The sequence below is a fragment of the Neomonachus schauinslandi genome, chromosome 7 (assembly GCF_002201575.2).
Source record: "Neomonachus schauinslandi chromosome 7, ASM220157v2, whole genome shotgun sequence".
NCBI lineage: Eukaryota > Metazoa > Chordata > Mammalia > Carnivora > Phocidae > Neomonachus > Neomonachus schauinslandi.
Window position 1 is genome coordinate 58,738,661 of NC_058409.1, and position 24,775 is coordinate 58,763,435.

At 42.8% G+C, this 24,775-nt stretch overlaps 1 protein-coding gene across 1 annotated transcript in view; it reads left to right on the plus strand.

The window, feature by feature from the left end:
* Positions 1-24,775, plus strand: part of RASGRF2 (Ras protein specific guanine nucleotide releasing factor 2) — a 236,367-nt gene that overhangs the window by 178,401 nt on the left and 33,191 nt on the right. The window contains exon 18 of the mRNA XM_021699693.1: positions 17,043-17,149. Within this exon, the coding sequence (XP_021555368.1) occupies positions 17,043-17,149 (107 nt within the window). The remainder of the gene's footprint in view (positions 1-17,042; positions 17,150-24,775) is intronic.

Sequence of the window (24,775 nt, forward strand, 5' to 3'; positions counted from 1 at the left end):
AGGGTCAGAGGGAGAAGCAGACTCCCTGCTGAGCAGGGAGCCCGATACGGGACTCGATCCAAGGACTCCAGGATCATGACCTGAGCCGAAGGCAGTCGCTTAACCAACTGAGCCACCCAGGCGCCCTGTGCAGAAGCTTTTTATTTTGTTGTAGTCCTAGTAGTTTATTTTTGTTTTCCTTTCCCTTGCCTCAGGAGACATTTCTAGAAAAATGTTGCTATGGCTGATGTCAGAGAAATTACTGCCTATGCTCCCTTCTAGGATTTTTATGGTTTCGGGTCTCACATTTAGATCCTTAATCCATTTTGAGTTTATTTTCATGTATGAAATAAGAATACTTACAGCATGTAGCCATCCAGTTTTTCCAACACCATTTGTTGAAGAGACTGTCTTTGCATATTCTTGCCTCCTCTGTCAAGGATTAATTGACCATATAATCGTGGATTTATTTCTGGTCTTCCCATTCTGTTCCATTGATCTGTTTTTGTCCGAGTACCATACCATTTTGATTACTACAGCTTTGTAGTATATCTTAAATCTGAGATTGTGTTACCTCCGGCTTTGTTCTTTTTCAAGATTCTTTGCCTATTTGGGGTCTTTTGTGATTTCATACAAATTTTAGGATTATTTGTTCTAGTTTTGTGAAAAATGCTGTTGTGGTATTTTGATGGGGACTATATTAAATCTATGGATTGCTTTCAGTGGTATAGGCATTTTTACAATATTTGTTCTTCCAATCTATGAGCATGAAGTATCTTTCCTTTTGTTTGTTCATCTTCACTTTTTTTTCATCAATGTTGTTTTATAGTTTTCAGAGTACAAATCTCTCACCTCCTTGGTAGAGTTTATTCCTAGGTATTTTATTATTTTTGGTGCAATTGCAAATGGGATTGTGTTCTTAATTTCTCTTCCTGCTACTTCATTATTAGTGTATAGAAATGCAATGGATTTTTGTATACTGATTTTGTATACTGTGACCTCACTGAATTCATTTATCAGTTCCAGTAGTTTTTTGGTGGAGTCCTTAAGGTTTTCTATATAGAGTATCATGTCATCTGCAAATAGTGAAAGTTTTACTTCTTCCTTACCATTTTGGATATCTTTTATTTCTTTTCCTTGTCTTATTGCTGTGGCTAGGACTTCCAGTACTATGTGGAATAAAAGTGGTGAGAGTAAGACATCCTTGTCTTATTCCTGATCTTAGCGGGAAAGCTCTCAGTTTTTTGCCATTGAATATGATGTTAGCTGTGGGTTTTTTATATATGGCCTTTATTATGTTGAGGTATGTTCCCTCTAAACCTACTTCGTTGTGGGTTTTTATCATGAATGGATGTTGTACTTTGGCAAATGCTTTTTCTACATCTATTGAAATTATCATATGATTTTTATCCTTTCTCTTGTTGATATGATGTGTCATGTTGATTGATTTGCAAATATTTTTTTTTTTTAAAGATTTTATTTATTTATTTGAAGAGAGAGACACAGCGAGAGAGGGAACACAAGCAGGGGGAGTGGCAGAGGGAGAAGCAGGCTTCCCGCCGAGCAGGGAGCCCAATGCGGGGCTCGATCCCAGGACCCTGGGATCACGACCTGAGCCGAAGGCAGACGCTTAACGACTGAGCCACCCAGGCGCCCCGATTGATTTGCAAATATTGAACCACCCTTGCATCCCCAGAATAAATCCCACTTGATTGTGGTGAATAGTTTTTTTAATGTATTGTTGGATTCAGTTTGCTAATATTTTGTTGAGGATTTTTGCATCTATGGTCATCAGAGATATTGGCCTGTAGTTTTCTTTTTTCATAGTGTCTTTATCTGGTTTTGGTATCAGGGTAATGCTGACCTCATAGAATGAATCTGGAAGCTTTTCTTCCCTTTCTATTTTTTTGCAATAGTTTGAGCAGAATAGGTGTTAACTCTTCTTTAAATATTTGGTAGAATTCCTGTGAAGCCATTTGGTCCTGAACTTTTGTTTGTTGAGAGGTTTTTGATTACTGATTCAATATCATTGCTGGTAATCAATCCGTTCAAATTTTCTATTTCTTCCTGAATCAGTTTTGGGAGGTTATATGTTTCTGGGAATTTATCTGTTTCTTCTAGGTTGCCCAATTTATTGGCATATAATTTTTCATAATACTGTCTTATAACCCTTTATATTTCTGTGGTGTTGGCCATTTCTCCTCCTTCATTTCTCATTTTGTTTACTTGAGTTGTCTCTCTCTCTTTTTTTTTTTATAAGCCTGGCTAAGGGTTTATCAATTTTGTTGATCTTTTCAAAGAACCAGCTCCTGGTTTCATTGTACTGTTGTTTCTTTAGATTCTATTTCATTTATTTTTGCTCCAGTCTTTATTATTTCCTTCCTTTGACTTGTTTTGAGTTTTTGTTCTTCTTTTTCTAAGTCCTTTAAGTGTATGGTTAGATTGTTTATTTGAGGTTTTCCTTGCTTCTTGAGGTAGGCCTCTATTGCTATATACTTCCCTCTTAGAACAGCTTTTGCTGCATCCCAAAGATTTTTGGACCACTGTGTTTTCATTTTCCTTTGTCTGTATGTATTTTTTTAATTTCCTCTTTGATTTCTTGGTTGACCCATTCATTGTTAGGTAGCATGTTATTTAGCTGACATATATTTGTGTTCTTTCCAGATTTTTTCTTGTGGTTCATTTCTAGTTTCACAGCTTTGTGGTCAGAAAAGATGCATGGCATGACTTCAGTCTTTTTGAATTTGTTGGCCACTTGTTTTGTGGCCTAATACATGATCTATTCTGGAGAATGTTCCATGTGCACTTGAAAAGAACGTGTATTCTGCTTTTTTAGGATGGAATGTTCTGAATAAATCTGTTAAATCCATCTGGTCCAGTGTGTCATTCGAAACCACTGTTTCCTTGTTGATTTTCTGTTTGGATGATCTATCCATCGATGTAAGTGGGGTGTTAAAGTTCCCTACTATTATTGTATTACTATAAATTACTTCCTTTATGTTTGTTATTAGCTGCTTTATGTATTTGCAGGCTCCTGTTGGGTGCATAAATATTTACAATTGTTATATCTTCTTGTTGGATTTTTTTCCTTATGATTATATAGTGTCCTTCTTTGCCTCTTGTTATAGGCTTTGTTTTAAAGTCTGTTTTTTCTGGGAGCGCCTGTGTGACTCAGTCAGTTATACATCTGCCTTTGGCTTAGGTCATGATCCCAGTCTTGGAATCAGCCCCCTGCCCCCCTCCCCGCATCTGCCAGATTCCCTGCTCACTGGGGAGCCTGCTTCTCCCTCTCCCTCTGCCCCTCACCCCTGTTTGTTCACATTTTCTCTCTCTGCGTTCTCTCTCTCAAATAAATAAAATCTTTAAAAAAATAAAGTCTATTTTGTCTGATATCAGAATTGCTACTCCAACTTTCTTTTCACTTCCATTTGAATAATAAATGCTTTTCCATCCCTTCACTTTTCATCTGCATGTGTCTTTAGGTCTGAAATGAGTCTCTTGTAGGCAGCATATAGATAGATCTTGCCTTTTTATCCATTCTGTCACCCTGCACCTTTTGATTGGGGTGTTTAGTCCATTTACATTGTGAGTAATTAATGACAGGTATGTACTTATTGCCATTTTGTTACTTGTTTTATGGTTGTTTTTGTAGTTCTTCTCTATACCTTTCCTTTCTTGCTCTTTTTTCTCATGGTTTGCTGGCTTTCTTTAATGATATACTTGCATTCCTTTCTCTTTATTTTTTTCATATCTATTATTGGTTTTTGATTTGTGGTTACCATTAGATTTGTACATAACATCTTCTGTATATAGCAGTCTATAGTAAGTTGATGGTTGCTTAAGTCTGAACCCATTCTTTACTTTTCCCCCCACCCCATTTTAAAATTTTTTAAAAAATATTTTTTTTATTTATTTGACAGAGAGAGAGCACAAGCAGGGGGAGTGGCAGATGGAGGGAGAGGGAGAAGCGACGCAGGGCTCGATCCTAGGACCCTGGGATCATGACCCGAGCCGAAGGCAGACGCTTAACCAACTAAGCCACTCAGGTGCCCCCCGACCTGATGTTTTAGATATATGGTGTCATATTTTACATCCTTTTGTGAATCCCTTGACTGATTTTTATAGATGTACTAAATTTTACTCTGTGTGCTTCCTAGTTTTCTTATTCTTACTTATGGTTTTCCTTTCCACTCAAAGAGCCCCCTTTAACATTTCTTGTAGGGCTGGTTTAGTGGTCATGAACTCTTTTGTTTGTCTGGGAAACTCTTTATCTCCCCTTCTATTCTGAATGATAGACTAGCTGGATAGAGTATTATTGGCTGCAGATTTTTCTTTTAAGTACTTTGAATATATCATGCTACTCCCCCTAGCCTGCAGATTTTCTGCTGAAAAATCAGCTGACATCCATATGGGATTTCCCTTCTATGTAACTGTTTCCTTTCTTCTTGCTGCCTTTAAAATCACTACTTTTTTGCCATTATAATTACTGTATTTCTTGGTGTGGACATCCTTGGGTTGATTTTGTTGGAGGCTTTCTGTGCCTCCTGGATCTGGATTTTCATTTCCTTTCCCAGATTAGGAAAGTTTTCAGCTATTATTTCTTTCTTTTTTTTTTTTTTAAGATTTTATTGATTTATTTGTCAGAGAGAGAGGGAAAGCACAACCAGGGGGAGCAGGAGACAGAGGAAGAAGCAGACTCCCTGCTGAGCAGGGAGCCTGATGCGGGACTCGATCCCAGGACCCTGGAATCATGACCTGAGGCGAAGGCAGACCTTAACCGACTGAGCCACCCAGGCGTCCCACAGCTATGATTTCTTCAAGTAAATTTTCTGTCCCCTTCTCTCTCTTTTCTCCTGGGGTTCCTATAATATGAATGTTATTATGCTTGATGCTGTCTCTGAATTCCCTATATCTATTTTCATTTTTTATTATTATTTTTTTTCCTTTCCAGTTCCATTTCTCTGTCCTCCAGGTCACTAATCCGTTCTTCTTTTTCCTCTAGTCTACTATTTATTCCCTCTCCTGTATTTTTATTTTTGGTTATGGAGTTCTTCATCTCTGATTGGTTCTTTTTTAGGTTTTCTATCTCTTTGTTGGGGGATCTCACTGAGATCCTCCACTCTTTCTCATGTCCAGTGAGTATCTTTACGACCATTACTTTAAATTCTCTATTAGGCATATTACTTATCTCCATTTCATTTAGCTCCTCATTGTGATGTTGTCGTGTTCTTTCATTTGGGACATATTTCTCTGTCTCCTCAATGCTGCATGCCCCCTAGTATTGTGGCTGAGCCACATTTGCCTTCAGTCCAGTCATCTGCAATGGCTCTCTTTACCTGTTTGGGCAGGGTTTAGTCTGTGCCTTGTTAGTGGGCCAGTCTGGGGTTGCTTTGGGCTTGGGTTGAGTCAGACTAGGGGTTTGCCAGAGCTATAGTAGCCCTGAACTGCAGGGTGCTTTCTCTATGTCGTCCCCTCAGAAACTTTCAATGGTGAACAGGGCCTGCAGTCAGACCAGATATCTGTCCCATCTGCTGGAGCTGCAGTTGGACTGGTGTGTGTTGGTTATCTTCCTCTCCTCCTGGGGCAGGAATCCCTTTGGAGACGTGCTGGTCCCTGTTAGGGCTGCTTGCACACTGCCAGGCTTGTGGCACTGTTTTGGATGGGCTCTGGCCAAGGGTGTACTGGAGGGGAGGGGGGGCATGTCTGCAGGAGAATGTGGGTGCTGGGCAAGCAGTTTTAGCAAGGTTTGTGCAGATCTGCTGTGTGAGAAGACCAAGTGCTCAGGCCTGGCTGGTGGGAGCATGTCCATAGGAGAACACAGGGGGCAGGGCATGCTGTTAGCAATTTAAATGTAGGGAGTGTTGGTGCAGGACTGGTGCTCATAGGTGTCCATGTGTCTAGGCTATGGGGCAATGGAGGGAATGGGGTCCGCCAGCATCTTTGTTCCTGGAGAAGTCTTCCAAGGATCCCTGCCCCTCCAGCACATGCTCTGAGATGAGTAGAGAAGTCTCGCTCCTGTTTACCCCTGGTGTTTTTCAAGCTGCTCCTCCTTTGCTGTATCTCCAAAGGGCTGTTGGTTGTGTGGGCTCTTTAAGGGTGTGGACTCCATTTCTTGTGGCCCTGAAGCTCTCCCAGAGTCAAGCCTGCTGACTTTTAAAGTTCCAGGTGTTAAGCCCCACTGACTATAAGAACTCATGAAGTTATACAGCTCTGGTTTTCAAAGCCAAATGTTATTCGTCTTCCCTGGGCAGGTTCTCCATGCTTGGCCTATCTGTTTCTTTCCTCTTTCCACACCTGCAGGGTCCCTCCCTCCGAGGGCAGTGCCATGGGTTTGTTTAGCTACCAACTAAGACTCTGCCCTTCCTACCCTCTGCAGTGTGGCCTTTTCTGTACATTTAGCTGTGGAGGGTCTGTTCTGCAAGTCTTTGGCTTGTTTTCTGCATCATTTACACTCATGTGGGTGTTATCTAGATGTATCTGTGGGAGGAGGTGAGCTTGGGGTCCTCCTACTCCGCGATATTCCCCCAAAGTCCTCACATTCACTGTATTTTCAAAGGCCTCTTGACTAATACTGGTTGTGCTGTCAAGAAACTCTGCCATAAAGTAATCTATATCTTGATTTTGTTTTTAGATTGCTATATCTTAGTTTTCAAACTGGTTCAACTTATTGTCTCCTATGAACCTGTGTCACCTCTCAGTTTCTAGGCTATTTCTTTCCTTCTTGTCTCAGCAATAATCCTGACAAGTTACTTTCCTTGCTTGCTGGCTTCACTTTCCACCGACTCCTCAAATGCCCTCATTCTGCTTGGGCAGAAGTCACCATCACCCTCTTTACTGGCATTCCTGTTCCTGTTGCATTTCCATACCAGCACAGAAGCTGGTGGCCGCAGCAATGGGAGGGCTGAAGATTACACAGCAATAAACAGGAGCACCTTACCCTTCTTGGGAGCAGTCACTCAGGTAGTGTGTTTCAATGGGAAGAGCCTGGGTTTTAGAATCAGATCATCTGGCCATAAATTCTGTCTCTCTCCTTTTACTATCTGTGACCTTAGGTGGCGACTGGACTTCTCTGAACCTGAGTTTTCTCATCTGTAAAAACAAGGAATATATTTTCTGGAATTGTGAGAATAGAAGTAATACACAAAGGCTCTCACAAGTTTTTAAGTTTAGTGTAAAATTATTCCTTTAAGAATCTTGACAGCACAGGGGCGCCTAGGTGACTCAGTTACTTGAGCGTCCAACTCTTGATTTAGGTTCAGGTCATGATCTCAGGGTTGTGAGATCAAGCCCCACATCAGGTTCTGTGCTGGGCATGGAGCCTGCTTAAGATTCTCTCTCTCCCTCTGACTCTCTTCCCCCACTTGTGCACCTGCTCTCTTGCTCTCTTAAAAAAAAAAAGGATCTATACAGCACACATTTTTAAAAATCCATAAAAACAATTCAGCTGATAGTCCTAGTTACTTATTTCCCTGAAAGATGAAAGCAAGTGAAAGATACTGATTTTGCCATTCTCCGTGTATGTTTTATCACAGTAATGATAAATCTGCTGAGCTTCTTTTCCTCAGTCTATAAAAATATGTTTTTTTCATTGTTAAAGTTAATTGTACTTAGAGAAAATCTCAGATTAATGCAAGAAGAACTTAAAAACTGAGAGATAAGAACACATTTATAAATAGGTTAAAAAAAACCACAGAAACCCCAAACCACTATGCAGCATTTGTTCATTGCCTCATGCATATCTTAGCAATAGAACACTGTTATCATGATGTTCAGCATAGTGTATGTGCAGATCTCCTGCTTGTCTGTGTTCACCTTTTTTTTCCCAGTATACTAGCTATGTGATCTTGAGCAAGTAACTTACCTTCTTCATACCTAGGAATGTATTTTCTATTTGGTTCAGTGTGCAGTGGGGAGATGATAGAAGTACTTGTGCTAGAACAGTAACAAGCGAAAGGGAGATTTAAGATTATTTTTGAAGAGACGGGCAACTTGCTCATTTGCAGGGTTTCCAATTACACACTTTGGCGTTTTACTTGTTTGGAGGCTATCTCGTCCCCATTTATAAAGCAAACTCCATGAGATCAAGGACCACATCTCGGTCGCCCAGCACCACACAGTACCTGTAACACAGTAGAGGCTCTACAGCTGCTGGCTGAATAATTGAATTATGGGTGGAGGAAAACTAGAAGGACAGAGAGAATGAAAGGAGGAGGATTATCTAGGAGACAGTAGCTACTACACACGTGTGAAGAACCCAGACTTAGCATTGTGGCAGGAGAGTGGAGAAAAGGGGATAAATCTGACAGATGCTACCAAAAAGTTAACAGTGTTTGCTGACTGAATGGGAAAAGCAAAGGAGGGACAGAGAAGAGTGAGGTTTCCCACCTGAGAAGCTGAGACTGTGGTTATCCCGTTACCTCAACAGGAAAGTTAAGATGGGGAGGAGCTTGAGAGCAAGAAACATACATTTAATTCTTGGGTGTATTACTTAGGAGGATAGAATGTGTCATTATGTGGAAATCTCTCCTAAGAAGCTTGAAATGAGGGATTTGGGGGCATATTGGAACTGGAGGTGTTGGTTGGAGTGCACAGAAAAACCATGAGACAGTTAGGTCCCTGAGGGAGTGAGAACTGAATGGAGTCAGCTGGAGCACAGACCGGGAACCAAGGAATGAGACAGTGGTGGACAAACTGGGGGATTGGGCACGGAGTGGGGAGAGTATTTGGTGACAGAAGCAAAGTGGGGACGGTAAGAGAAGAAGCATGCTCTGCTTGTTCCTGCAGACATGTTTCAGAGTAAAGAACACAGTTACCCGGGATTTCTAGGAAATTCATGCAGATAGTTTAAATATAGTCTAAAAATCAGGTTGTCTAGATCAGTCACTTTCAAAATTTTTATTGCAACGTACTCTAAGAAATAACATTTTACATTTTGACTCAGGGTACACACACACACACACACATACACAATTGATACAAAAGTTTCCCTCAAGAATACTCACCCCTGCTATGTACAGTCTATTCAAATAGTCAGTTTTCATCTATTTCATTTTTTAAATTCTGCTAAAGCCCACTAAACTGGTTTAATTTCCCATTAATGAGTCATGGGACTGGAAGTTTAAAAAGCACTGGTCTATATGTTGGTTACAATAGGAAACATAATGAATTTGGGGAAAGCACATTTTGAGAAAATTTTAATTTTAGTTAGATAAATAAAGGGTTTTGTTTGGTATTCATTGCAGTACAAAACACATACTTCTATAATTGGGGCCATTCTGTGAGCACACCTCAAAATTTAGAACTAAAAGAGAAGCACTCGCTTTCCAGCATCCTTTGTTGTCGCCTTAAGTGTTGGTTTACCACCTTGTAAGAAAAATTTGAAGTCTCGACTTTGGATCCAGGCAATGAGATGCCATTGAAAGCACTCTGGCTTTGGAAATGGACAGACCTGGGCTCAAATCCTGGCTCTGCTGCTTAGTAACTATGACCTTTGCCAGGTTTCTTCACCGCTTTGATTTTGTTTCTTTATCCACAAATGGGAATAACATTCACTCCAACTCAGATGCTGTTGTTGGTGAAGAAGCCACATTGTTCACGATACTTTACTCAGTACTTGGTGGGCATGCAATAAATGGCAATTGGTATTATTGTCCTTGGTTGTGAGGGTGAAATTCTATACCACTTGTAAAGCTCCTAGTACAGTACCTGGCAAAAAGCAGTAATAAATATTAATGATCTTTCCATGCCAGAAACCAAAGGATAGAAATGTACATGGAAATGTACAAACCAATTATATGATATGATTTTTTAGGATGATATTTACTAGATAAAGCAAAGCATATTGAGAACATTGATGTTATTGGAGAGATTGAGGCTCCTTTGTATAAAATGAAAAATGATGCATCACTGACATACTTTTTTCAATTCCCTCACTGATGTAAACATTAAAGTGATCACAGTGCATTTATTCAACAAGCCTAAATTTATTAAGACAGCAATGCAAAATAGTGGTGATGAAAACACAAGAAACAGTTCCTAGATATTTGATAAAGTAACCAATTGTTAGCATTTACTTTTTCTCCCGGGCAGCGTACCACCATGGACCACTGACAGCATTATTATCTCTCTGCTTTCTGGCTCTTTCGGATTCTACTCTGACTTTCCTCACCAATTCAGAAGGATGGCTTAAAGATGCTTTGTTGGAAGTAATAAGAGCTCCATGGTCCAATTCTTGGTGATCTACTTCTGACATTAAAAACACTTCACCCTGCTCAAGAACTCCTTGTCTTTTATAGTTTGTCCTCTGTAGCCTCAGGGTAACTCTAACTGGACTAGCCCATAATTCACCTGTGTGTAATCTTATTTCCGTATCACATTATTTTACTTGCCTCTCACAAAGTAGGCAGTGAAGTTGGCCGAGTATCATATCATTTGAAGAATAAAATGAAACTTTCCCTTCCCCCCCCCCCCATTTTTCAACTTCCTTGGCTCCCTCCCAACTCCTTTATTGTATGTTCTGGTTGTGATAGATTTCAAATGTGTGGTCATCACAGTAATATGGTAAAAGGATGCCCCTACTTCAGATATAAAGCACTTGCAGACACTTTCAAATAGTTTCCATAGGGAGTGATGGAATTTTTATTAAGTAACTGCTGAGTGCTTGTGTGCAAAGCTGAAGGGCCTACAGAGATGCTTGAGATGAAATCCCTTCACCAAGTAGTGTATATTTAATGAGAGAGATGTCACATCTAACAGTTGCTATAGGGGATGGCGTGACTCACAAGGTGTCTGGGGGAAGGAGCATAAAGTTGAATCTCATTCTTAAATTCACATGTATGGTGATTCAGTTCTTATCACTTCTCCAGATGGCTTTTGTCGCCCACATTAGTCATTTTGACCAGTGCCTACAACTGCAAAAGAATATGCAAAAGTTGGAAAGACAGGAATCTTGGGGTGCCGTATTCTAGATATGTGCATTCATAAAAGAAACTCTCTTGGTATATATGGTTTCATTGTGCTGTCACACTTGACAAGTGAAAGATGTGTAAAGCCCTGCAAAGATTTTCTATTTGCTATTCCAGAAAAATGGCACAAGAACTCCTTGGGGGATAGATCTGTGATTCTCGGATCGAGTAGCTTCCACATGGATTTGCCACCAATTAGCTGTGTGGCTCGTGCTAAAATTCAGAAATAAATATTGCCCAGGCAGCCCCCAGTTTAGATGGTGGACTTAAAATAAGCAGAAAACCTGATGAGTGATGGAAAATTGTTGCTCCGATCATGTAGTTTTAAAGTCTGTGAAAAATGGGGAGCCGGGCATATCCGATGATGTGAGCGAGCACATGAGAGCCCAGGTAAGGCATTAATTTCAGTTCATGAATAAGCAGCAGCTCCTTTTATAAAACTTGATCTAACAGCATTTGCTGCATGTATGGCCCCTCAGAAAGATGGTTCATGTATCTGGTTTAGGGAATTTCTAAACTGTTGCTGGTTTACATAGAATTGAGAGAGTATTTCTCTAGAAAATCAAAGATCTCCATCCGTTGATCAAGCAGTGAGAAAGGTTCTCCAGGAGGGAAATAAGTTGATGTTCATCAGATCCTTGCTGCTTTCACATGTGCTTATCACTAGCTTTCTGTCAAAAGTATTTAGCGAGGGCCATTGGATCAAGGGGGCGGATGGATGGATGAAGCCTGCTCTAGGTGAGAATAGAATAAATATCATTTCATTGAGTGCCTTGTTTTACAGGAATTATTTAATTTTTAACATAATGTTATATGGTTTTATTCTGCTCATTTTACAAGTTAGGAAACTGAGCCACAGAGAGGTGAAGTGATTTGCTCTGGACTTTACTTCTTGTCCATCCTGGAGCCGTATAGGGATGGCGTGCCTTGTGAGGGTGCAGTGGAATGTGTGTCTTTGGAGCCTTCCCTCCCTGGTTCTCAGCGTTCCTGCAGCACTTGGAAGGCTGCTCCTGCTATCTTAGTACCTTTCCTACCAGCTGTGGATTGTCCCAGCCGCACTGAGTGCGCATGGTTGGGGATCGCTTAAGTGAGTACCCGGTCACTTTCCAAGAGCATGTTGAGTCCTGCAAGTGGCAGCAGGTGATGTACTTTGAGCAGCAGAGATAGTGAGAACTTACAGAGCTGTGATCGCCACAGAAAAGATAAATAACATGGTTACTAGGAGGAGTTATGAAGAACATCCAAGCCGTATAATCAAATCCTAATCTAAATGGTAAGAGAGGTTGAGATTTGAATTTATGGAAATATTGGAAATTTGATAAAGAAAACCCCTTAAGTGGCCTTTTAATGTGTGACACGAAATAACTTGGAGAGCAGAAGAGTGTTCCTTGCCTTTCTTTCAAAATAAAACTCCCCTGCCACCTACCCCTGATGCAGATGCAGAGATAAGTAGTGATAGATGCTTTTTCCAAAATACATTAAAGGAGTAGCAGCTCTGTTAAAATTGCTTTTCTTTCGTAATATTTCACTTTGATTTTTATCTTTCTGTCCATTTCTCACTCCCATCTTCTATTCTCATCTCACCGATTGGCCATCCTTATACTTATATGTGCAGGTGGGGGACTCAGTCTTATTACCCTTTTTCAATGTTCCAAGAGCTTTTGACTTCCATCCTCTGGCAAAATGATGGTGCCTTATTATTCCCCAGCTCTCACTCCAGTCGAAGTCTCTACTCTAATTTGGTTGATTTGAGCCTTCTCGTCTACTTACCCCATTCCCCATACCATTTTCTATCCTTTTCATCTGCCTTTCCTTTACAGATCATAAATATATCCTCACCAGTTGCTTCAAAGTTATCTTTGTCTTGGAGTTCCATCATTTTGCAGTTTTTCTAGGTGTGGCTTTCATTTTATTTATCCTGCTTGGGATTCATTGCAATTCCTGAGCCTAAAGATTCATGTTTTCCATCAAGTCAAGAAAATTATTTTCCTATATTGATCTTCTGATTTTTTGTTGGAACTTCTAATTCTTTCCTCATGTCTTTTAATACCTTTTTTTCTGTTTTCGCTCTTAAACTCTTTGTACTGCATTTGAGCACTTTTCTGAAGTCTGTTTTTGTTTTTTTTTAAGATTTTATTTATTTGACAGAGAGAGACACAGCGAGAGAGGAAACACAAGCAGGGGGGGAGTGGGAGAGGGAGAAGCAGGCTTCCCACCGAGCAGGGAGCCCAATGCGGGGCTCGATCCCAGGATCCCAGGATCATGACCTGAGCTGAAGGCAGATGCTTAATGGCTGAGCCACCCAGGCGCCCCTGAAGTCTGTTTTTTAAATCTCTTTCCAGTTTATTGTGTGTTTATTCAGTGGGGTCTGTCTAATCAGTGTTTATCTGTCCCTGAGTTTTCGATTTCGACTCTTCTATTTTTTTTTAACAATAATTGAAAGAATAATTTTATCAGCTTTGAAGAAGTGTTACGTGGTTCTTGTAAAATCTGACTTTAAAATCTTTTTATTCTTTTATCATGTTTTCAGTTCCCACTTTTATATCAGTAGTCTTTGTAAACATTTTTAGTTTGAACTGGATCTATCCAATAGTTCTGGTACCTGGAATTCTTGGTAGTGGGGGCGGGGCGGGGTGGGGCATTCCTCGTCCCTGTGTCTACTGATCCTTGTTCATGGCAGACAGTTTGAGTGTATTGTGATTTGGGATTGTGAGTTTTTCTTCGGAGCTGTTTCTTTGTTTTGTTTTATTTTGTTTTGGTGGTGTCCAGTACAGGCTGAGGTTGAGTTTCTGCCCCTCCAGAGAGGTTTTGTGTATACTTTTTTTTTTTAATAAATGTTTTTTTTTTTTAAGATTTTTATTTATTTATTTGACAGAGAGATAGCGAGAGCAGGAACACAAGCAGGGGGAGTGGGAGAGGGAGAAGCAGGCTTCCTGCCGAGCAGGGAGCCCAATGTGGGACTCGATCCCAGGACCCTGGGATCATGACCTGAGCCAAAGGCAGACGCTTAACGACTGAGCCACCCAGGCGCCCAGGTTTTGTGTATACTTTTGTCAGGGGTCCCAGGATTATCACTGGCCTGGGCCACTTTTTAGCTTCTCATTTAGAGGGACAGACCATCCAGTAGTGGCTTAATCTGAACTTCAAACCTACGTGAGGTGGGCCTGTGGCTATCAATTCTCAGGGAGGCTTTTCCCCCATATTCACAGAGATTCAGGCTGAGACAGACAAGCTTCTTAACTGTCTCCTCGTGCCCTTGGAGCACTTTCCCCCAGTCTGCTCTTCACAGAGGGACTGGTCTTTTGTGAGTTCCAGCTTTATGTGGGAGTCTCAGTTCCCATTCTCTCACTCATACTTGAGAGCTTGTTTGGAGGTTCCAGCAGGGGAGCGCAGCTACTCGTATACCCTTGACCGAAGAACGGTCCTCCTCTATCGGGGAAGGTCGTCCTCTTCGACCGAGCGCGCAGCTTCGGGAGGGACGCACATGGAGCGGTGAGGGAGAAAGGGGACACCCGCCTAGCCAGCCGGATCAGCCGAATCAACCCTGGCGATCGATGGGGTGACAGATGTCGCAGCCAGATCGCCCTCACATCCTCTCTCACCCATACTTCATGAAGGCCCTGGGACTTCTTCTGAACCACATGGATTTACAGTCCAAATCCTGTGTTACTGAGGCTGGTGAGCTGCTCTCCTCTTGGGGCTGCTAGCATCAGTTCAGAGGCTTGGTTCTGGTTTTCAGGTCCCTGTGAGTTTGACCCTGGAAAATTCCTTATTTTCTTGAGAACTCAGCTATGCATTTTAAAAGATATTTATTATATTATACCCAGAATTTTTAAGCTTTTAATAGCAAAAGATTTTTTTAAGAAGAGATCTATTCTGCCAAGAGCACGTCATCATGATCCTCTGATGGTTGTCTGCTAGAGGGTCGAAGAGGCCTGTCCACATCCAAAGAGCAGTGTGCAAAAGGGGCCTCTGCCCTTAAGAAGTTCATAGATTTTTTTTTTTGTCTGACTCAATTCATAGAGTCTGAGGACTATTCGTTTAGTCTTTCACTCTATCATCTTTACCTTCAAATCACATTCAATAGTTAGTAAATTCCCACTATCCAGGCTTTCATTCATTTATTCAGCAAATATATATTGTGTACAGCATCGCTACATGCCAGGTATGTGCTCATTGTGCTCAGCAAAAACATACCCGATCCCCGTCTACGTAAATAAATGTGAAATTGTAAATGGAACAAGTGCCAGAAAGCAAACGTGCATATGGTGCTGTGAGATGTGATGATTCATTCAGCTCAGGCCAGGAAGGGCTTAATTGGGGAAGTGAAATAAACAAGAATAGCTTCCACTGAGTGAAAAGGGGAGTGATAATTGTGCCAGATGCAGCACAGTATGTGCAAAGGCCCTGGGGTGAGGATGAAGGACTAAAAGAAGGGTGGTGAGATGAAGGGGAGAAGTGAGAAGAATATGGTTCCAGAAAAGGCTGAGAGGGAGCTAGGAGTCAAAGCATGGAAGACCTTGTGGGCTGTGTTAAGGAGCTTTTCTGTTTATCATAAGTGCTATTGAAGGGCTTTAAACCGGGGAATGACACATAATTTGGCCTTTGAAAAAATCTTTCTCACTTTAGAGAGGAGAACGGATTTGAGAAAGCAAGAATGACAAGACGATTGTCAGTAGACCAGATTGAGAGTTGCTGGCAGCTCAACTTCAATTTTGGGTTTGTAGACATGAAGGTATGGACAGATTTGAGATTTACTTAGCAGATAAAATTATCAGGAAGAAACAGAGTTTCTGGCTTATATAACTGGATGGCTAGTGATGTTCCTTTAGTGAAATTGGAACCACTGGATAAGGACAAGGATTAGTGGAAAGGCCATGGCTTTTTCTTTTATACAGATTGGGTTTGAGGTTTTTGAAACATCTAAGAGGAAAATATCAAGAAGCAATTGGATATATGGATCCAGAGCCAAGAGAAGAGATCTGGGGTTATAAATACATGAGGATTTGCTTATAAGTGTTTATCAGATGAGCTTTCCAATGGAGAGATGATGGATATCTATTGGATATGGAGACATGCAGGTTACTAGTGACCTTAACAGGAGCTGTTTTGTTGGTAAGATGGGGTGAGTAGGATGTAGAGCATGTAGAAGATGAGGAAACGGAATAAGTGAGTTTAGACAACTTTCAGGAAGTTTGCCAGTGAAGTTATATAAGGATTGCATTCATTTTTAAAAGAAATATGTCACTTAATTATGATTGGAAGGTAAAATCTTTTAAAATGGAGACTCAATAGAAAAAAATTTAAAATAGTTTCTTCATAGTGAAAAGGTGGTCAAGACCGAGACCTACATTGGCACAGAGGGGAACCAGAGACGATCAACCAGTACTGAAGTGTAATAATAGCTAGCATTTATTGAGCTCTCACTATTGTTCCAGGTGTCATTCTAAATGCTTATAACATGTATTAACTAACTTAATCTCTGTAACAACTCTGTGAGGTAGGTACGCATTAGCCCCTGCAGGACACAAGGAAACCAGTTACAGAGAGGTGCTGTAACTTGCCAGGGTAGGACAACAGGGATTTGGACCCAGATTTGAACCCTGTGGAGTTCGTGTTCTTAAACACTATGCTATCCTGCTTCTCAATACGTGGGTGCATAATAAGATATTTGTATCATCTATGAGCCTAGGTATGGGCCTCTCCATCTAACTATTGAAAATATTGTTGGTTGTATAATGACTTTGGGACAAAAGTACAACTAAAGTTCACTTAAATATTTTGTTAAAACTTTCTTGGCTTTATGTTCTAGAACAAGGCACGCATAAATGGAAATGTTATTAGATCAGCTTTAGCTTTAATCAGTGGCCTTTAATAAATGTGTGCACATTATTCATTTGATTGCAGCTGTTATCTATGTGGTAGCCTCACAGCTGAGGGTATAACAGGGTAAGTAAGCAGAATTCACCACATTCTGAAGCCACCTGCCAAGGTGTGTATTTGTGAGTGTCCGTTAACCCATGTCCTAAAATACGTGACCTTTTCCAGATTCCTGGGGATTGGCTTTAATGACATGTGTGTGTTTATTCTCCTCCTAAGGATTTAACAACACTGAGAGGACATGCGACAAAGAGTTTATTATTCGGAGAACAGCCACCAATCGAGTCCTGAATGTCCTCCGTCACTGGGTCTCAAAGCACGCACAGGTAATTTAGTGGTAACGTTAATTGCTTTCAAGGAATTTTTTTTTAAACCAAGTTTTTAAGTCGTTACATTTGTAAAATGCCTTCTGAGCCTTTGGAGTTAGGGTCTGAAACCTTGGAATTAGAACAGAAAGGGAAGAAATAGGACAGATGTACAGATCAAAGCAAACACATGCATATTTGCCAAATATCCACTGTATCAGATCTGGCGTGACACAGGAGGTGAAGCCCGGCCCCTCTTGCCTCATCTTTTGAGGCAACGGCACCCACCTGAGGCACTAGAGCCACTGTACTGTGCCCCCCAGGGAGCGCCATTCACAGGGCCCTCCCCGTAGCTGGAGGTAAGCAGCAGATGCCCCTGGAGATGAGCAACACTCTGGGCCCACACGCCCTGGTGTCTGGTCAGGGAGTATTTTCTCAGGCGGATTTAGGAGATATTTTGCCTCATGCCTTGGATGTTTTGGTTCCTAGTATTCTGTTTTGAAACTGCATCATGCTGACAGGACAACTCCTTGTTATTTGTTTGTGTGTTTTCAGTACACCTTCGTAAAATTTATACCCGTTTCACAATTTCACGAAGTAAGGGAAGGGCCTCCTTTGCTTCATGGGCTTGAGACACGTGTTGTGCTTTTTTTTTTTTTTTAAAGATTTTATTTATTTATTTGACAGAAAGAGATATTGAGAGCAGGAACATAAGCAGGGGGAGTGGGAGAGGGAGAAGCAGGCTTCCCGCCGAGCAGGGAGCCCGATGTGGGACTCGATCCCAGGACCCTGGGGTCATGACCTGAGCCGAAGGCAGATGCTTAATGACTGAGCCACCCAGGCGCCCCACGAGTTGTGCTTTTGTCACCCACTGCCGAATAATGGGCGGGCCCTGGCAGACAGGTGGCTGCCTAGCACCCTGCCAGGAGAGTTTTGAAGAGAGGGAAGGCAGCCCTCCATGGCTCAGATCAGAACGCATTAAACATATAAAATGTGAATAACATGCTAATGAATAAAGAAAAAGAGAAGGAACTTCCAGGTCTCACTTCATTATATTCTCAGAGGCTGTCATGGGTCTGCCACGTGGCCCTTGGTGACAACAGTCCATGAGATTGGGGTCACAAGAGAGCCAGGTGCCTGGAATCCCTGTGGGAGAATTCACTAATTGGGAAAAGTGGGATTTGGGCCTCACCATCAGTTAGCCCGTGACAATTCTTAAGTGTTAATTAAAATAAAAATGAAGGGGGGCGCCTGGGTGGCTCAGTCGTTAAGCATCTGCCTTCGGCTCAGGTCATGATCCCAGGGTCCTGGGATCGAGCCCCGCATCGGGCTCCCTGCTCAGCGGGAAGCCTGCTTCTCCCTCTCCCACTCCCCCTGCTTGTGTTCCCTCTCTTGCTGTGCCTCTCTCTGTCAAATAAATAAATAAATAAATCTTTAAAAAAATAATAATAAAATAAAATTAAAAAAAATAAAAATGAAGGTAGCACATTAAATATAGGATGTAAAAATTTTATCTTACACATCTTAAATAAATAAAAATGGATCCCATATGACTCAAATTCCGAGAACTGTCCTGAGTCCATTGAAAATGTCTAGTCTCTCCTCCTCATCATCTGAGGGAGCTGCTTGTAAGTCCCATTTGCCTCATTGCAGATACATGATAATGAGGTTTCTCCTGTGTCTGACTGTCCATCCCATCCCTCTCTGGTTTTGGACTCAGGGTCCTGACTTCTGATTCCGGGGGCCTGTGGTGGCTTCAGAGATGCGGAGTAGCTTCAGTACCCAAGGCTTAGCAGATGCCCCTCGCTTGTCTTCCCTGCTGAAAGTGAAACCCCAGATTGACCTGGGCTCAGCTTCCTCCTATCTGCAAATCTTCTCTCCAAAACCTCTAATCTTGCTTCTCTATCAGCCTCACCTCCTTTCTGTCAATCCCCAGGGCCCTCTTTTTCTAATAATCTGAAACAGGAATCCCTCACAATTCACATAAAACTCTTGTAGTAGCTAGAAAAGAGTCGTAAAGCAATTGACAATATGCTGGGCTTACTTTACTTTGGGTGAAGAGAACTCAGAGGCGGGGAGATGGGTGTACTGAATCCCTTGCTTCTATGATAAAGAGATTTACAGTAAGGTGTTATCATTTGGCTTGACCTTGGCTGCATTGTACTTGCATAAATACATATGTGCATACAGGCAGTATTAGATTGAATAGCACCAAGTCACTGGAATAGAAAGTGGATTGATATGAAAGCAAGGGTCTCTTTATTCAGATTGTATCCTGGGACCTTTAGTTGTAATCCAAAAAGCACCCTAAGTGTTAGCTGTTGTTCGGACAGTTCAGCTACTTTGCAGCCTGTTACTCAAGGTGTGCTTGTATGTGGGGAAGCACCTTGTCATCAGTTCCATTTAGGGGCCCACACTGGGAATCCCAGCTTTTCTACATTGGAGGCATATGTGGATGGTACACATTACTCAGATATTCAGTCTTTTGTCCTGACATGATTATTGTATAAAATGTAGACCCTGATGTGCCAGAGGAAGCTCTTACCACTCACTCCTTTGTCTTTTCTTACCTTCCCTGAATGTGTGAGTAGATTTTAAGGATGTGGTTGGTTTCCCCTCGTCCTGGTGTAACCTCATCGTGTGCACATCCTGTCCCCTTCCTCATTCACGTGAGTTCTCCATCACCCTGGCATGGCCTGAGCCAGTTTAGCTCCCAGGAGGTGTGGGGGTTGCCCCTGGCTTGACGGACCCCAAGCAAGCGGACCGCCATGGTGCATAAAGAGAGAAAGAACTCTGCTAGTTAACCCTCATCGTTGCTGTCTTTGGTTTTCACCTCACAAAATGAAGGACTTGGACGATAGGATTTTTCATTATCTGATTCACTTTGTGCAGGTCGAGTCCATTAAGGAAGACTCTAACATTATTGTGGCAACCTGATTATTTTTAATTAATAACTTTTCCAAAAAAATGAGTAAGAAGTTGTAATCTTTTCAAAAATACAGCCAAACATGCTAACAGTTGCATTTCTCCTCACATGGTAGACCAACCAGAACTACCACTTCAATTTACTGAAAACAGAAAAGCCTCAGGGAAGTGACAAGATGTAGCTTTGTCCCCCAAAAATCTAGAGAATCGAGTCTTCTACAAAATATTACGTATCATGTATCTATTTCTCACTTCTCATCGAAGGTAACTAATATTGGCAGATATGACCCTGAACTTAATTCAGGAGAAATAGAGTGGGAGAATTATGAGTGTTGGTTCTCCAGAGAAATAACATTTCCCTAGGATGTCACCCTCAACTCCTTCCCTGCAATGTGTGCTAGAATGCCATTCTGGAAACTTCTAGGCTTTCCTTTAATAAGTATTTGGTTAAGGCTAGAATGCCTTTTTTTTTTTCTGATTCTAAAAGTTTTCATCTGTTATACATTCTGCCCTAGTTTCTCTTCATTTTGTTGTGCTTTTTCACTCATTTGTTGCCTTTCATGTGGAAAGTGAAGCCACAAGGCCTGGCTGGGTTCCTCCCACATGCCTTGTCTATGGGTTAGCAGAAGCTGCAGCCCAGAGTCGGGATACACATGTTCTTCCAGCTCTGCCACTGTATCTTCTGTGGGGCCCGATTCTGTCCCTCGGCCTCACTGAGGGTTAATATCCTCTTCTGAGAATGAGAACACCCATCCATCTCTTGCCTCCCCCAAGGATGTAGGGAGGATTAAAGGCAACATTGAGGGGTGCCTGGGTGGCTCAGTCATTAAGTGTCTGCCTTCGGCTCGGGTCATGATCCCAGGGTCCTGGCATCAAGCCCCGCGTCGGGCTCCCTGCTCGGCGGGAAGCCTGCTTCTCCCTCTCCCGCTCCCCCCGCTTGTGTTCCCTCTCTCGCTGTGTCTCTCTGTCAAATAAATAAATAAAATCTTTAAAAATAAAATAAAGGCAACATAGAATCAAGAAGCGAGAAAGACATAAAGTCCACTGTAGGTGGGTGTGACCAAATCCCTTCCAGCTAAGGACAGGAGGTGAACATTTCATCCCCCAACAAGGAGCCCTAGTTCCCTGCAGACAGGACTTGTCTCCTTCATCTTTGTGTCTGCTTCCTCAGGGCTCTGCAGTGCTACCTTCCTCTCTTTTCCCTCATCTCCTTCATTCATTCACTAGCAAGAATTGAGCACCGGAGGGTGCCAGACACCAGGTTGATGTGAGCGTGAGAGGATCCAGACATTGCCTGAGTCAGGGGAGCTGGTCTTCAGTCTCCAGTGGAGAGGGCTCCAGAAATCCCACCAGGTGCCCCACAGGAGTTAGCCACCGTCCACCTGCCATATCCAGAGCAGGGCCCAGCTCCACCTGCCCTGACATGGGAAAGTGAAAGCAAGAAGGGAAAGCGAGAAGTGGAGAGGAGGTGTTGGGGAAAGAACGGGGGGCCTTTGGGTAGGCTTCCAGGCTGAAAGCAGGCCAGGCTAGGCTAGGAAGGAAATGTCTTATTCTGGACTGAACTGGAACTTGGATCAATGTTTTGGATTGGACATTCTGATGGAAGAGACAATTCTTGTACCTAAAGGTTCTCCAAGACTTTGGTGCCGGCCCAAAACTACGTGCAGGGTGGGGAAGGATGGCCGACAGAGCAGTTTAATGGGATCAGTGAAAAGGAGTACCGCTGCTTGATCATTACATCATTGTTTGTGATACAGGAAGTGCAGGTCATCTGGGTGGGCTGTTTCACAGAATATATCAAAATAACTCAGCTGTTACGTCTCTAACTCACTTCGGTCCTCTTACATTCATTGTTTGGGGGACAAAGAGAGCACACATTTAGCTGATGACGAAGACCTCTCAAGTTTATATTTCGGTTTATATGCTTTGTTGCATTTTACCTAGCCATTACATTCTTCATCTAAAGGGCACTAAACTTAGGAGTGTGGCTCAGTGACTTTACCTTTGAACACACCTGTAAAACGACCACCCTGATGAAGATATGGTAGCACCCGAGGGGCCCTCCCAGCCCATGCCCCTCTTCCTGGGCATTGCCCAATCTTCTGTTGGTTTTAGTATTGTTCTTATTGATATTACATACTTTTCCTATATTAAGGATAAGACCTTTTATCGGCCAATTACACTCATTTCCCCCAGTTTGTTTTCTTTCGCTGTTAACACTATGTATGATACTTGTTACATATACATGCTTCTCCCATTATAAGAGGGCTTTATATATACTCTATCATGTACAAATACACAAATACACTCACACAGACCCCAGAGTCTCTTTGTTAGAATCCATATTCTGTAACACTTCCTGAACACACTTAACAAATAAATGGAGTTTGGGGTCTAAGACAAGAATCAGTGGCTCTCAGAACTCCACTTTGTAGTCACGCACAGTAGTTGAGGTGAAAGCTTTCATACCTCCAGAAATCCCGGTCAGAGCTGACCTCAGGCCACTGTGTCCATGTACGGATGTTGGAGCAGAGGGACCTTCGGGAAGCCTCCTGGAGAAGCAGTGGGGCAATGGTGGAGGAGCATATGGGCTTCAAGGTCAGAGTTACCTGGATGGAAATCCCCTCCCTCCCATTTATCAGCCGTGTGGCTGAGCAAACTATTCACCTCCTCCAGGCCTCCATTTCTCCTTCCATCTAAGTGTGGACGATGTCACTTCTTTCTTCTAGCGATTGTGAGGATTACGTGAGGTAAGCTGCAGCCCAGAGTCGGGATACACATGTTCTTCCAGCTCTGCCACTGTATCTTCTGTGGGGCTTTACGTTACAGATGGCTGCTCCTGGCCGAGCCCTGTGAGGGCCTAAACCCAGGCAAATGGTGTTCCCCGATTGGACCAGTGAAGCGATTAGGTCTCAGAGAGGGTCAGTTACCGCTGTCCAGGTGAACCTTTTATAATGGTGGAAACATTCTGTATCTGTCGGGCCAAGTAAAGTAGCCACATGTGGCTAATGGAGCACTTGAAGTGCAGCTAGGGTTGGCTGAGAAACGGAGGTTTGAACGTTATTTAATGTAGTTAAATTTAAAAAGCCACGTGTGACGAATGGCTCTAGTATAACCTCACAGTCCTAGATCCTTCGGAAGCACAGCGTGAGCCAGACCCAGCTGGTCTCAGAACTCGGCTCAGAACTCCTCCCTCTCTCCCGCAGGGCCCCCTTCCTCTGAAACAGGAAACTACGGGTCATCTCCGCTTGGCCCCAACAATAAGCCTGCTAGAGAGGGGCATACCTCTGTTGGGTCTGTAGACAAAACAAAACTCTTAAGTAGCATCGGTGTTGGAATCCCAAAGAAGATGATGGCTCTTTCCCAGTAAGGGAGCGTACCAATGAGCATCCTTGCGTTTGGGCTTCAAGCCTGCAGCTTCAGGCCAGGGGTCCAGTGGGATCATGCCCAGTTGATTCCTTGAGGTGGGAAAGCAGGTGCTGCTGGGATGGCAGGGACTTTGTGTGTTCAGAGACCTCAGGGATCAGGGTGTCCTAAAATGAGAGTTTAGGTAGTTCGTCTCTTCTGTTACTTATCTCGACAGATGACAGGGGGCCCTTTTTTAATTTTTAAATTTTTCGGCATTGCTTAGTAAGACACTAAATTTAGCATCAAATTAGAGCACTAAGTTCAGATTTATTCTTTGTTCCAAATCTGAAACGGAGGTTGGGCCAAGGATGAGCCTAGTACAGACTTCCAGTGTGGGTGGGAGAATGAAGTGTAAGTAAGATCCAGCTACTGACTAGGCAGCTCCTGTCGACCCTTCTGAGAGCACTGAGCTGCCTTCCGGCCCTGTCCTGCCCTCGGGCTCAGCCCCTTCTTATCTCCACCTGGTCCTGCCAGTCTGCCATGGGGGGCTCCCCCATCCACGATTGCTGCTCAGTTTCTGCTCTTGTGTCACGGCTCTTCTTTCCACTTGCAAGGCTGTCTTCAGAGGACAGATGCCTGATCTTTGAGCTCTTTGCTGGAGAAAATTTGCCTCCCTGGGCCACACCACTCTGCACTGTGTGGGTGCTTCCTGTCCTCACGCTCCTGAAGATGCCCAGGCCTTTACAAGCCACTCTTCCCCAAGTCCTTACCACAGCTCGATGAGATCTCCCGACGTCCACTCCCGGGGAAGATGTGTAGCCAGCACTGAGCTAGGAGGACGTGCCATTGCCTTCCATAGAAACGATCTCTGAACCAGTCTGAGCTTTGAGGCTGTCTTAATTATGATACGGGGCACATAGTCTTTTAGAGGCAACTTGAATACATAACCCTCCACTTAGAAGGCATAAGAAGGGGTTCTTATGCACAAATCTGAATGATGAGACTTGCAATGGTTTTGTGTCTTTTTGGTGTTGTTGGTGGTGGGGTTTTGTTTGTTTTTTTACCAACAAATACTGTATGGCTTACTAATGTGTCAGGCACTGTTCCAAGCAGTTTTCAAATAGTAAGTCATTTACCCCCTCACTTCAGCCTTTTAAGGGAGGGCAGGTAGGTATGGTTATTAGCCCAGCTTTGCAGATGGGGAAATGGAAGCCTCCGGAGGTGAAACAGTCTGCTTGAAATGACACAGATAGCAGGTGGCAGAAGCAGGCTGCACACCCAGGCTGCTGGCTGCCCAGCGCAGGCCCTAACCCCTGATCTCGCTGGCCAGCTCTTGGGGTGCAGACAGCTTGAAGGCAAAACATACAAAGCCAC